Genomic DNA, 15,995 nt, shown 5'->3' on the forward strand with positions numbered 1-15,995 from the left:
GAATACTGTAGGCTGAATGAAAAGGGAGACACGATGAATACTGTAGGCTGAATGAAAAGGGAGACAGGATGAATACTGTAGTCTGAATGAAAATGGAGACAGGATGAATACTATAGGCTGAATGAAAAGGGAGACACGATGAATACTGTAGGCTGAATGAAAAGGGAGACAGGATGAATACTGTAGTCTGAATGAAAATGGAGACAGGATGAATACTATAGGCTGAATGAAAAGGGAGACACGATGAATACTGTAGGCTGAATGAAAAGGGAGACAGGATGAATACCGTAGTCTGAATGAAAATGGAGACAGGATGAATACTGTAGGCTGAATGAAAAGGGAGACGGGAGGAATACTGTAGGCTGAATGAAAAGGGAGACAGGATGAATACTGTAGGCTGAATGAAAAGGGAGACAGGATGAATACTGTAGGCTGAATGAAAAGGGAGACAGGATGAATACTGTAGGCTGAATGAAAAGGGAGACAGGATGAATACTGTAGGCTGAATGAAAAGGGAGACAGGATGAATACCGTAGTCTGAATGAAAAGGGAGACAGGATGAATACTGTAGGCTGAATGAAAAGGGAGACAGGATGAATACCGTAGTGTGAATGAAAAGGGAGACAGGATGAATACTGTAGGCTGAATGAAAAGGGAGACAGGATGAATACTGTAGGCTGAATGAAAAGGGAGACAGGATGAATACTGTAGGCTGAATGAAAAGGGAGACAGGATGAATACTGTAGGCTGAATGAAAAGGGAGACAGGATGAATACTGTAGGCTGAATGAAAAGGGAGACAGGATGAATACCGTAGGCTGAATGAAAAGGGAGACAGGATGAACACTGTAGGTTGAATGAAAAGGGAGACAGGATAAATACTGTAGGCTGAATGAAAAGGGAGACAGGATGAATACTGTAGGCTGAATGAAAAAGGGAGACAGGATGAATACCGTAGGCTGAATGAAAAGGGAGACAGGATGAATACTGTAGGCTGAATGAAAAGGGAGACAGGATGAATACTGTAGTCTGAATGAAAAGGGAGACAGGATGAATACTGTAGGCTAAATGAAAAGGGAGACAGGATGAATACTATAGTCTGAATGAAAAGGGAGACAGGATGAATACTGTAGTCTGAATGAAAAGGGAGACAGGATGAATACCGTAGGCTGAATGAAAAGACAGACAGGATGAATACTGTAGGCTGAATGAAAAGGGAGACAGGATGAATACTGTAGGCTGAATGAAAAGGGAGACAGGATGAATACTGTAGGCTGAATGAAAAGGGAGACAGGATGAATACTGTAGGCTGAATGAAAAGGGAGACAGGATGAATACCATAGGCTGAATGAAAAGGGAGACAGGATGACTACTGTAGGCTGAATGAAAAGGGAGACAGGATGAATACTGTAGGCTGAATGAAAAGGGAGACAGGATGAATACTGTAGTCTGAATGAAAAGGGAGACAGGATGAATACTGTAGGCTGAATGAAAAGGGAGACAGGATGAATACCGTAGGCTGAATGAAAAGGGAGACAGGATGAATACTGTAGGCTGAATGAAAAGGGAGACAGGATGAATACTGTAGTCTGAATGAAAAGGGAGACAGGATGAATACTGTAGGCTGAATGAAAAGGGAGACAGGATGAACACTGTAGGCTGAATGAAAAGGGAGACAGGATGAAAATTCAAAAACACTAGCAGCTTGAAGAGAAGCTCCACCAAATGAATGGAACCATCAGAGAATCAGAGAAGCTCCACCAAATGAATGGAACCATCAGAGAATCAGAGAAGCTCCACCAAATGAATGCCATTTCCATCCCTTTTATATTTAGAAATTTAAAAAAGTAGAAGTTGTACAACAATATTGAATTTTAAAAGCCTGTTATATCAAATGAATTGCCCTTTATTATCGACCAAATGGAGAATTCAATAAATATATGTTTTACATATATGAATAAAGACGCTAAGTGCTAAAGTGCTAAAGTGCCAAGATCCTGCATTGTGAGCCTCTGTACCTCTCGGACTTCAAGGAAGATCCTGCATTGTGAGCCTCTGTACCTCTCGGACTTCAAGGAAGATCCTGCATTGTGAGCCTCTGTACCTCTCGGACTTCAAGGAAGATCCTGCATTGTGAGCCTCTGTACCTCTCGGACTTCAAGGAAGATCCTGCATTGTGAGCCTCTGTACACCCTCTCGGACTTCAAGGAAGATCCTGCATTGTGAGCCTCTGTACCTCTCGGACTTCAAGGAAGATCCTGCATTGTGAGCCTCTGTACCTCTCGGACTTCAAGGAAGATCCTGCATTGTGAGCCTCTGTACCTCTCGGACTTCAAGGAAGATCCTGCATTGTGAGCCTCTGTACCTCTCGGACTTCAAGGAAGATCCTGCATTGTGAGCCTCTGTACCTCTCGGACTTCAAGGAAGATCCTGCATTGTGAGCCTCTGTACCTCTCGGACTTCAAGGAAGATCCTGCATTGTGAGCCTCTGTACCTCTCGGACTTCAAGGAAGATCCTGCATTGTGAGCCTCTGTACCTCTCGGACTTCAAGGAAGATCCTGCATTGTGAGCCTCTGTACCTCTCGGACTTCAAGGAAGATCCTGCATTGTGAGCCTCTGTACCTCTCGGACTTCAAGGAAGATCCTGCATTGTGAGCCTCTGTACCTCTCGGACTTCAAGGAAGATCCTGCATTGTGAGCTTCTGTACCTCTCGGACTTCAAGGAAGATCCTGCATTGTGAGCCTCTGTACCTCTCGGACTTCAAGGAAGATCCTGCATTGTGAGCCTCTGTACCTCTCGGACTTCAAGGAAGATCCTGCATTGTGAGCCTCTGTACCTCTCGGACTTCAAGGAAGATCCTGCATTGTGAGCCTCTGTACCTCTCGGACTTCAAGGAAGATCCTGCATTGTGAGCCTCTGTACCTCTCGGACTTCAAGGAAGATCCTGCATTGTGAGCCTCTGTACCTCTCGGACTTCAAGGAAGATCCTGCATTGTGAGCCTCTGTACCTCTCGGACTTCAAGGAAGATCCTGCATTGTGAGCCTCTGTACCTCTCGGACTTCAAGGAAGATCCTGCATTGTGAGCCTCTGTACCTCTCGGACTTCAAGGAAGATCCTGCATTGTGAGCCTCTGTACCTCTCGGACTTCAAGGAAGATCCTGCATTGTGAGCCTCTGTACCTCTCGGACTTCAAGGAAGATCCTGCATTGTGAGCCTCTGTACCTCTCGGACTTCAAGGAAGATCCTGCATTGTGAGCCTCTGTACCTCTCGGACTTCAAGGAAGATCCTGCATTGTGAGCCTCTGTACCTCTCGGACTTCAAGGAAGATTTTAACACACTCAAACGCAAACTTTATCTACGTTTTTTAACCGTCATTGTGAAACCCAAGTTATTTTTGTTGCTTTAACAAAGTCATTTCTGTAGATTATGATTTATGTCATGTGATTCATCGTGAATCATTTACGTCTGTCCCTCATTTTAAGGTCCAACCCTGTTGAATGAACTAAACTCTCGTTTTAATGTGGTGAAACTATTTATTTTGAAATATTTACATTTCAAAGGATACAATTGAACACCTAATAGTCAAGTCAGAGTCAAATCAGAGTCAGAGTCAAGTCAGAGTCAGAGTCAAATCAGAGTCAAGTCAGAGTCAGAGTCAAATCAGAGTCAGAGTCAGAGTCAAGTCAGAGTCAAATCAGAGTCAGAGTCAAATCAGAGTCAGAGTCAAATCAGAGTCAAATCAGAGTCAGAGTCAAGTCAGAGTCGAGTCAGAGTCAAATCAGAGTCAGAGTCAAATCAGAGTCAGAGTCAAATCAGAGCAGGTGAGCTTGTTCAACTCTTGCTTGCCACTTCCTGGTGTTGTGTGGTGGGAAACTGTGCAGGTCAAGCATAACACATCAACCATGTTACCCATAGATACACACTCCATGTTTATCACAACCATGTTACCCATAGATACACACTCCATGTTTACCACAACCATGTTACCCATAGATACACACTCCATGTTTACCACAACCATGTTACCCATAGATACACACTCCATGTTTACCACAACCATGTTACCCATAGATACACACTCCATGTTTACCACAACCATGTACCCATAGATACACACTCCATGTTTACCACAACCATGTTACCCATAGATACACACTCCATGTTTACCACAACCATGTTACCCATAGAGACACACTCCATGTTTACCACAACCATGTTACCTATAGATACACACTCCATGTTTACCACAACCATGGTTACCCATAGATACACACTCCATGTTTACCACAACCATGTTACCCATAGATACACACTCCATGTTTACCACAACCATGTTACCCATAGATACACACTCCATGTTTACCACAACCATGTTACCCATAGAGACACACTCCATGTTTACCACAACCATGTTACCCATAGATACACACTCCATGTTTACCACAACCATGTTACCCATAGATACACACTCCATGTTTACCACAACCATGTTACCCATAGAGACACACTCCATGTTTACCACAGCCATGGTTACCCATAGATACACACTCCATGTTTACCACAACCATGTTACCCATAGATACACACTCCATGTTTACCACAGCCATGGTTACCCATAGATACACACTCCATGTTTACCACAACCATGGTTACCCATAGATACACACTCCATGTTTACCACAACCATGGTACCCATAGATACACACTCCATGTTTACCACAACCATGTTACCAATAGATACACACTCCATGTTTACCACAACCATGTTACCCATAGATACACACTCCATGTTTCCCATAGATACACACTCCATGTTTACCACAACCATGTTACCCATAGATATACACTCCATGTTTACCACAACCATGTTACCCATAGATACACACTCCATGTTTACCACAACCATGTTACCCATAGATACACACTCCATGTTTACCACAACCATGTTACCAATAGATACACACTCCATGTTTACCACAACCATGTTACCCATAGAGACACACTCCATGTTTACCACAACCATGTTACCTATAGATACACACTCCATGTTTACCACAACCATGTTACCCATAGATACACACTCCATGTTTCCCATAGATACACACTCCATGTTTACCACAACCATGGTTACCCATAGATACACACTCCATGTTTACCACAACCATGTTACCCATAGATACACACTCCATGTTTACCACAACCATGTTACCCATAGATACACACTCCATGTTTACCACAACCATGTTACCCATAGATACACACTCCATGTTTACCACAACCATGTTACCTATAGATACACACTCCATGTTTACCACAACCATGTTACCTATAGATACACACTCCATGTTTACCACAACCATGTTACCTATAGATACACACTCCATGTTTACCACAACCACCTTCCATTCCTCCTGTCACAAGGGGATTTATGGCTGATTTAAGATGAAATGGTCAACCCTGTAACGGTCACCCCTTTCACTGTCACCCTTGTTACCATCACCCTTGTTACCATCACCCCTGTTACCGTCACCCCTGTTACCATCAACCGTGTTACCGTCACCCTTGTTACCATCACCCATGTTACCGTCACCCCTGTTACCGTCACTCCTGTTACCATCAACCGTGTTACCGTCACCCTTGTTACCATCACCCCTGTTACCGTCACCCCTGTTACCGTCACCCAGGTTACCATCACCCATGTACAGTCACCCTTGTTACCGTCACCCTTGTTACCGTCCCCCCTGTTACCGTCCCCCCTGTTACCGTCACCCCTGTTACCGTCACCCCTGTTACCATCACCCCTGTTACCGTCACCCTTGTTACCATCACCCTTGTTACCGTCACCCCTGTTACCGTCACCCCTGTTACCGTCACCCTTGTTACCATCACCCTTGTTACCGTCCCCCCTGTTACCGTCACCCCTGTTACCGTCACCCCTGTTACCATCACCCCTGTTACCATCACCCCTGTTACCGTCACCCCTGTTACCATCACCCCTGTTACAGTCACCCCTGTTACCATCAACCGTGTTACCGTCACCCTTGTTACCGTCACCCTTGTTACCATCACCCCTGTTACCGTCACCCATGTTACCGTCACCCTTGTTACCGTCACCCCTGTTACCGTCACCCCTGTTACAGTCACCCCTGTTACCGTCACCCTTGTTACCGTCACCCTTGTTACGGTCACCCCTGTTACATTAACCCATGTTACCGTCACCCCTGTTACAGTCACCCCTGTTACCGTCACCCCTGTTACAGTCACCCATGTTACAGTCACCCCTGTTACAGTCACCCCTGTTACCGTCACCCCTGTTACAGTCACCCATGTTACAGTCACCCCTGTTACCGTCACCCCTGTTACAGTCACCCCTGTTACTGTCACCCCTATTACAGTCACCCCTGTTACCGTCACCCCTGTTACAGTCACCCCTGTTACAGTCACCCCTGTTACAGTCACCCCTGTTACAGTCACCCCTGTTACAGTCACCCCTGTTACCGTCACCCCTGTTTTTCTTTAATCTCTGGAGATGGAAACATGGGCTGTTTATGACAGGATGTTAACATTTGGTGAAATCAATATTTTTGTTTTATCAAGCTACACTTCTCAAAAGGCACCTAATTGGGTGAACGACCGAGTTAAAGAATGAGAAAAACACTGAAAGGAAAAAAAATAATAAGATTGATATTTATATATATATTTATATTGATATATATATATAGGATTTGAGGTTTAGGAGATAAAGTTATGAAGAGGGACTTCGGAAAAATAAGAACTTTCAGAATATATATATTTTTTGACAAAAGAGTCCCAATCTTTAAGGAGGGTGTGGCCTAGTTTTGTAGCTGGATTTGTGGTCTGATCAAAGTGTGTCACGAAAGTAACATTAACAGGGTTTCGTTGATATGACGGCCAATTTCACTGCCGGACCCTGAATTCTGATACAATCCACTGATCAACTTAACACAGTAAACACACATATTCACAGATACACTGTACTGTTCCAGAAACATACGAGAGAGAGGGAGATACACATAGAGAGAGAGAGAGAGAGAGAGAGAGAGAGAGAGAGAGAGAGAGAGAGAGAGAGAGAGAGAGAGAGAGAGAGAGAGAGAGAGAGAGAGAGAGAGAGAGAGAGAGAGAGAGAGAGAGAGAGAGAGAGTTTTTGAGTTTTTATAAAACCTTTATTTTCTACTCAATTATTAACATAAATAATGACACACTGCCTTTTCAGAAATGAAACAATAAATGTAATTCCTACTCAAAATAAATAAAATAAAAATACAAAAGAACATATACATTCAACTTATTTCCTCAACAAAAAATAATTTCCCCTCCTCTACAAAACAAAGCACTCCTTCATATGCCCACTTCTCCTCAAATAATGGGAGATCTTTTACAGCTGAGAAGAACTCAAAATCCACTTTTATTCTTGCTTTCACTAATCCTTTAAAAACACATCTTATATCCTTCTCATATCCCGTGTCTATCTTATGTTTCCTACTCAAAAAAATTGACATCTTAGCTTGTCCCAAAATAAAATTTAACAGTTGACATTTTCTTTTCTGTTGCTTACTATATTGAAACCCCAAAATAAAAACATTGTTATTAAAAAACTCACCTACAGCTCTAAACAAAGACTCCAGTATTTCCAAAAGAGGTTTTATCCTCTCACACTCCATAAAACAGTGAAAAATGGTTTCTCTTATATTACAAAAAGGACATCCATCTCTAACCTCTGAGTTAATGACAGATACGAAAGCATTAACTGCAATAATGCCATGTAAAACCCTCCATTGCATATCACCAGTACCCTTTTGTAACGGTGGTTTGTACAGTGCTCTCCATGCTGGCTTTACCTTGTCATCAATTCCCAATTTTACCCTCCATGGAGTGTCTTTTCTATTTTTCAATTTATCTTTATTTAACACCTTTACACACCCCCTATACAAGTCCTTCCCATTCACCTCATCCAAACCCACCTCCTCCAACCCTCTCAAATCCAACAATAAACCCTTTCTCTCTGACTCTGGGATATTTGGTGTAATCCCTAGTCTTGGAAATGCGACGTCTTCATCTTGTACCTTCTTCTCTTGGCTATTAAGCATTCCCCACTCTTCCTCTGACAGAGCCTTCCTGCAGCTCCCCAACATTTGTCCGACAATCCTTTCCGACCTCATCCCCAAATGTTCAGCCACCCGTCTTCCATCCATTAAGGCGGGCCCAGCCATGGCCATTAACTGTTTTAAGGTGATTATTTTGCCCTTCACCAGAATCTTGGAGAAATGTGGAACAGCTGCAGTTGTACAATCCAGTCTTGCCCCATACACCAGCGGTTCCTCCAACAGCCAATGCACTGACTCCGCTGAATTTCGTCTGGACACCTTCATTATGCTCCACACTCTGAGAAGGCCTCTGTAAAACGGAGGTACTCCCTCCCTAGAAATCTGTCTACTATCAACCAAAAATAAAGCCTTCTTTAATCCTAATCCTCCAACCCTCTGTAATACAAGACCTGCCACCCCTCTCCACACCACATTTTCCGGTCCATAAAGCAACCTTTGAATAAACTGAAACCGGAAAGCAGCAGCTCTACTAGCAAGATGTACAAGACCTTGTCCCCCCTCCTCTTTTGATAAATACAAAACACTTTGTGGAACCCAATGATATTTATCCCAAAAGAAATCCACAATAATTGCCTGTATCTTAGCCAGAAGGCCAGATGGTGGTTCTAAAACTGACAACCGATGCCACAGTGCAGAGGCAATCACATTATTAACTATAATAGTGCGCCCCCTATATGACATACGAGATAATAACCAACGCCATCTCCTCATCCTCCCTTCCACCATTTCAACCACCCCACTCCAATTCTTTTCCATAGTCCCCTCATCTCCTAGGTACACTCCAAGATACTTAAAACCTCCCTTACACCATTCTAGCCCCCCTGGCAAAGCCATGTTCCCTCCAGCCCATTTCCCAATCTGTAAAGCACAACTCTTTTCCCAATTTACCTTTGCAGAGGATATTCCCCTAAAACGATCAACCATTATACTCAAACTATCCACCTCCGCTTGATTTTTCACTAACACAACTACATCATCAGCATAGGCTGAGAGACGAATAGGAGGAATATCCTCTGAAAGGTACACCCCTTCAATGCTACTTCTAATGCTATTTAGTAGTGGCTCTATAGCAATGGCATACAACATCCCTGACAAAGAACATCCCTGCCGAATACCTCTACACACTTTAAAAGGAGCACTCAAACCACCGTTAACTTTCAATACACTTTCAATGTCACCATATATCACCTTTATCATGGCAATAAAACCCGAGCTGAACCCAAACGCCTCAAGCGTGTGCCATAAATATTTATGTTCAACTCGGTCAAATGCCTTTTCCTGATCAATTGAAATTAGACCAGCCTCCAACCCAATTGCCTTAGAGACGTCCAAAAAATCACGAATCAGAGAAATGTTATCCCCTATCTGCCTGCCAGGAACACAGTAGGACTGGTCCGTATGTATGATTTGCCCCATCACCTCCTTCAGCCTGTTGGACAAAGCCTTTGACAATATCTTATAATCAGTGCACAATAAAGCCACCGGCCTCCAGTTCTTCACCTCCCTAGGGTCACCCTTTTTGGGCAATAGGGTGAGGACAGCCCTTCTGCAGCTTATTGGTAGTAACCCTCCGGTTAAACTATCATTAACTACTGCTAGCCAATCTTCTCCCAACATAGCCCAAAAAGACTTAAAAAAGTCAACGGGAAGCCCATCAATGCCTGGTGCCCTTCCATTTTCCATGCCTTTTAATGCAGTGTATAACTCCTGCAAAGACAACGGTTGCTCCAGCTCAACCTGAGCTTTTGCAGCCACCTTTGGGAGCCCATCAAAGAACTGTTGTGTCACTGTTTTATCCTCTTTGTACTCACACTTATAGAGCTCAGCATAGAACTCTACTGCCCTCTTTCTAATTTCACTCGGGCTAGTGAGCTCTTGTCCAACAGCTGATTTGAGACAATGAATAATTTTTCTTTGTCCATTCTTTTTCTCTAGACCAAAGAAAAACTTGGATGAGGCATCCATTTCAGATATTCCCTGAAACTTACTTCTCACCAATGCCCCCTGTGCTCTGATACCCAGCAGGTCTGCCAATGCAGCTTTTCTCTTCTTGAGGGCCTGAGTATGGCCTCGATCTCCTGTGGTCTCAACCAACGTCATGAGTTCCACTATTTCAACCTCTAAGGCTTTCATTGATCTGGTGATATCCTTGGTGACATTCCTCGTGTATTGATTACAGAATTGTTGAATCTGGATTTTCCCTATATCCCACCACTGTTGAAGTGATATAAAACTGGCCTTTTGAGACCTCCACCTCTCCCACAAAACACTGAAACATTTCCTGAAATGAGCATCACTCAATAAAGTTGTATTAAAATGCCAGTATGCACTTTTGGGTTTTACATCATTAATGAACACCACCTCTGTTATTAAACAATGATCAGAAAATCCCACTGGGGTTATCACACTTGATTTACAAACCTGAGATTGATGCTCAAAACAATAAAACCTATCTAACCTAGCCATAGAAATGATGTTCTCTCTCACATGCGCCCAGGTGTACTGCCTTGTTCCTCCATTTTGACTCCGCCAAATATCACACAATTCATGTGTTACAATAAGGCGTTTTAAAAAAGTCCTTGAGGCTATATGAGGTTCTTGGTGATTTCTATCTAAATCGCTGACTGTGCAGTTGAAATCCCCAGCAATAAATAAATAATCCTCTTTATTACATTTCTCAATGGTATTTGATAATGTCTCTAAAAAACATACCCTCTCAACTGTCACCACTGGGGCATATACATTTATCAGACACATAGTGATGTTTTCATACCTTGCTCTGACTTTTAATAACCTCCCCTCAACTATCTCCTCAATCTCATAAGACAAAGGCAAAAACCCTTTTGAGAACAAAATAGCCACCCCCCCACTTTTTGAGTTTTTATGACTACACACCACTGTCCCACCCCACTCCTTTTGCCACATGACTTCATTTTCCAAATTACTATGCGTTTCTTGTAGAAAAATTATGTCACTTCCCTTTCCCCTAATTAACTCATACACCATGGCTCTTTTTTTACCATCTCTTGCCCCATTTACGTTTAAAGAAGAAATCTTAAAACTGCTCATGGATGAAAAAAATATACAGATGATGATACAGCCACCACATCTCTTTACAGAGTTAAAACTGCAACTGAACTCTTTCATTTTCTTTCAAATTTACATCACTTATCACTCTCGTGACCACTTTCTTGAGTCTAGCAATTTCAGGGCTTTTCAACCCTCCTCCTGTAATCTTTGACATCAGAAACTTTGCTGATTCAATAAACAATTCACTTTCAGGGAAAAAATCAGTTACTTTGTAATCCTGCATATATTTCTTCCCTTTTGTCAACTTCAGAAATTGACGTATCTTCTCAATTCCATATCTCCCTTCTATCTCATTTGTCTCGCTACATTGTTGTGACGCGTCAGAAGACTCACTCTCGCTATCCTCCCCAGACGAAAACTCTACCATCTCTACCACTTGTTCATCTTCAACTGATTTATCACTCTCTACCTTTCTCTTAGAACTAGACCCTTCACCCCCCCTTACGTTCTTCCTTTTACTCCTAGGTATTTTGAAAACATCTGCTTCTTTTTCCGTTATTTCAATCTCCTCTTGCCCTCCAATTTCATTTTCCAACACCACCTCAGCGACGGCAGTCGCAATCTCACCACCTGTTTCCCCTCCCTCTTTGTTCTGATCTACCACAATTTCCACCTTATCCACAATGCCTTCTTCTCCTACTTTTCCAACCACATCTGCCCACCTTCTCCCTTCCCCTGCACCCTTAGCATTTTCATCCCTTCGCGGTGGTGCGTTATTTGCACCAGCACTATAACTACTACCGGTCTCAGCGCGCTCATTCTCGGGACAACTGCGCACCAAATGCCCCTCTCTTCCACAACCAAAACATTTCATTGATTCAGTCGAAGCGTAAAATACATAATCAAATCCATCAATCTTAAAACTGAACGCTAAATTCAGTTCCTCTACGTCCTTTTTTAAGATCATATGCACTTGCCTCCTATGAGACACGACATGTTTCAGCAACGGAGATTTGCATCCAAAAAGAACCTTCTTTATTGTAGATACGATTTGACCATGACGCGCTAACTCTCGCTCCAGCACTTCATCTCTAACAAAAGGTGGCACGTTAGAAAGTATCACTTTTTTCGCCGGATTCATAAGCGGAAATACCTGCGTCTGTGTTTCCCGCAACACCACACCCGTCTCGACTATTTTATTCACCTTTTCAATAGAATCTAAGAATATCACTACAGCGCTATTCATCCTTGAGGCTGATTTGATGCTATCATACCCAATGATAGCACCCACCGCAAGACTACATTCTTCTACTGAACAGCCAGCCGCGGCTGGAATCTTCACTCCATTCCTTCGACTAAGTCTTTCATACTCCAAACCTCCACGAGTGGCCATTTCCACCCGCCCCCCCCCGCTGGTTGTGCCCTCGCGACAAACAAAACAACCTCAAACTATCCCACCACCCCTATACTTTCTTATTAATATTTAGAAAAAATACCCTTAAACCAACTAAACTAATCAATATATATATATTTACATACCAACACCCAATAGAGTGAAAAGAAATCCAGTCGCTCTCACAATCACTCCTGCTTGACGACTCACTCCCAGCATGCACTCCGAAGAGAGAGAGAGAGAGAGAGAGAGAGAGAGAGAGAGAGAGAGAGAGAGAGAGAGAGAGAGAGAGAGAGAGATCAAAGCCAAAGGAACTGAGTAACATTAAGAAATGCTATAGATGGAAGGAATGCAGTTTGGAAACCTACCAAAAAACAATTAGGCAACAGCAAATTCAATCCCTTTTAGACAACTTCCTGGGTAAAATGTTCCACTGCAATAGTGAAGGTGTAAACTTGGCAGTAGAAAATCTTAACAGTATATTTGACCTCTCAGCTTCCCTATCAAATCTAAAAATCTCAAATAGAAAACCGAAGAAAATGAACAACAATGACAAATGGTTTGATAAAGAATGCAAAAATCTAAGAAATAAATTGAGGAACCTGTCCAACCAAAAACATAGAGACCCGGAAAACCTGAGTCTACGCCTTCACTATGGCGAATCACTAAAACAATACAGAAATACACTACGGAAAAAGAAGGAACAGCACGTCAGAAATCAGCTCAATGTAATTGAAGACTCCATAGACTCTAACCAATTCTGGGAAAATTGGAAAACACTAAACAAACAACAACACGAAGAATTATCTATCCAAAATTGAGATGTATGGGTAAACCACTTCTCCAATCTTTTTGGCTCTATAACAAAGAATAAAGAACAAAAACATATACATGATCAAATACAAATCCTAGAATCAACTATTAAAGACTACCAGAACCCATTGGATTCTCCAATTACCTTGAATGAGTTACAGGACAAAATAAAAACCCTCAAACCCAAAAAGGCCTGTGGTGTTGATGGTATCCTTAATGAAATGATCAAATATACAGACAACAAATTCCAATTGGCTATACTAAAACTCTTTAACATCGTCCTTAGCTCTGGCATCTTCCCCAATATTTGGAACCAAGGACTGATCACCCCAATCCACAAAAGTGGAGACAAATTTGACCCCAATAACTACCGTGGAATATGCGTCAACAGTAACCTTGGGAAAATACTCTGCATTATCATTAACAGCAGACTCGTACATTTCCTCAATGAAAACAATGTACTGAGCAAATGTCAAATTGGCTTTTTACCAAATTACCGTACAACAGACCATGTATTCACCCTACACACCCTAATTGACAACCAAACAAACCAAAACAAAGGCAAAGTCTTCTCATGCTTTGTTGATTTCAAAAAAGCCTTCGACTCAATTTGGCATGAGGGTCTGCTATACAAATTGATGGAAAGTGGTGTTGGGGGTAAAACATACGACATTATAAAATCCATGTACACAAACAACAAGTGTGCGGTTAAAATTGGCAAAAAACACACACATTTCTTCACACAGGGTCGTGGGGTGAGACAGGGATGCAGCTTAAGCCCCACCCTCTTCAACATATATATCAACGAATTGGCGCGGGCACTAGAACAGTCTGCAGCACCCGGTCTCACCCTACTAGAATCCGAAGTCAAATGTCTACTGTTTGCTGATGATCTGGTGCTTCTGTCACCAACCAAGGAGGGCCTACAGCAGCACCTAGATCTTCTGCACAGGTCCCGTGTGGCTCAGTTGGTAGAGCATGGCGCTTGCAACGCCAGGGTTGTGGGTTCATTCCCCACGGGGGGACCAGGATGAATATGTATGAACTTTCCAATTTGTAAGTCGCTCTGGATAAGAGCGTCTGCTAAATGACTTAAATGTAAATGTAATGCACAGATTCTGTCAGACCTGGGCCCTGACAGTAAATCTCAGTAAGACCAAAATAATGGTGTTCCAAAAAAGGTCCAGTCACCAGGACCACAAATTCCATCTAGACACCGTTGCCCTAGAGCACACAAAAAACTATACATACCTCGGCCTAAACATCAGCACCACAGGTAACTTCCACAAAGCTGTGAACGATCTGAGAGACAAGGCAAGAAGGGCCTTCTATGCCATCAAAAGGAACATAAATTTCAACATACCAATTAGGATCTGGCTAAAAATACTTGAATCAGTCATAGAGCCCATTGCCCTTTATGGTTGTGAGGTCTGGGGTCCGCTCACCAACCAAGATTTCACAAAATGGGACAAACACCAAATTGAGACTCTGCATGCAGAATTCTGCAAAAATATCCTCCGTGTACAACGTAGAACACCAAATAATGCATGCAGAGCAGAATTAGGCCGATACCCACTAATTATCAAAATCCAGAAAAGAGCCGTTAAATTCTACAACCACCTAAAAGGAAGCGATTCCCAAACCTTCCATAACAAAGCCATCACCTACAGAGAGATGAACCTGGAGAAGAGTCCCCTAAGCAAGCTGGTCCTAGGGCTCTGTTCACAAACACAAACACACCCCACAGAGCCCCAGGACAACAGCACAATTAGACCCAACCAAATCATGAGAAAACAAAAAGATAATTACTTGACACATTGGAAAGAATTAACAAAAAAACAGAGCAAACTAGAATGCTATTTGGCCCTAAACAGAGAGTACACAGTGGCAGAATACCTGACCACTGTGACTGACCCAAACTTAAGGAAAGCTTTGACTATGTACAGACTCAGTGAGCATAGCCTTGCTATTGAGAAAGGCCGCCGTAGGCAGACATGGCTCTCAAGAGAAGACAGGCTATGTGCACACTGCCCACAAAATGAGGTGGAAACTGAGCTGCACTTCCTAACCTCCTGCCCAATGTATGACCATATTAGAGAGACATATTTCCCTCAGATTACACAGATCCACAAAGAATTCGAAAACAAATCCAATTTTGATAAACTCCCATATCTACTGGGTGAAATTCCACAGTGTGCCATCACAGCAGCAAGATTTGTGACCTGTTGCCACAAGAAAAGGGCAACCAGTGAAGAACAAACACCACTGTAAATACAACCCATATTTATGTTTATTTATTTTAACTTGTGTGCTTTAACCATTTGTACATTGTTACAACACTGCATATATTTAATATGACATTTGTAATGTCTTTATTGTTTTGAAACTTCTGTATGTGTAATGTTTACTGTTCATTTTTATTGTTTATTTGACTTTTGTATATTACCTACCTCACTTGCTTTGGCAATGTTAACACATGTTTCCCATGCCAATAAAGCCCCTTGAATTGAATTGAATTGAGAGAGAGAGAGAGAGAGAGAGAGAGAGAGAGAGAGAGAGAGAGAGAGAGAGAGAGAGAGAGAGAGAGAGAGAGAGAGAGAGAGAGAGAGAGAGAGAGAGAGAGAGAGAGA

At 42.5% G+C, this 15,995-nt stretch overlaps 1 protein-coding gene across 1 annotated transcript; it reads left to right on the plus strand.

Annotated features, from left to right (window-relative positions):
- The first annotated feature begins 5,450 nt into the window (after positions 1-5,450).
- On the plus strand, positions 5,451-6,523 carry LOC139532993 (uncharacterized). Its single transcript, XM_071331139.1, has 2 exons — positions 5,451-5,625; positions 5,688-6,523. Exons 1-2 carry the CDS (start codon positions 5,451-5,453, stop codon positions 6,521-6,523), a joined length of 1,011 nt encoding a protein of 336 aa, XP_071187240.1.
- Positions 6,524-15,995: the final 9,472 nt, after the last annotated feature.

This window comes from Salvelinus alpinus, chromosome 10 (assembly GCF_045679555.1).
Source record: "Salvelinus alpinus chromosome 10, SLU_Salpinus.1, whole genome shotgun sequence".
Lineage (NCBI taxonomy): Eukaryota > Metazoa > Chordata > Actinopteri > Salmoniformes > Salmonidae > Salvelinus > Salvelinus alpinus.

Excerpts from the sequence above, each read along its gene's own strand:
- LOC139532993 (XM_071331139.1), top strand. The coding sequence starts at position 5,451 with ATGGTCAACCCTGTAACGGTCACCCCTTTCACTGTCACCCTTGTTACC. Across the intron at positions 5,626-5,687 it reads CACTCCTGTTACCATCAACC|GTTACCATCACCCATGTACA; the intron begins GTGTTACCGTCA and ends ACCGTCACCCAG.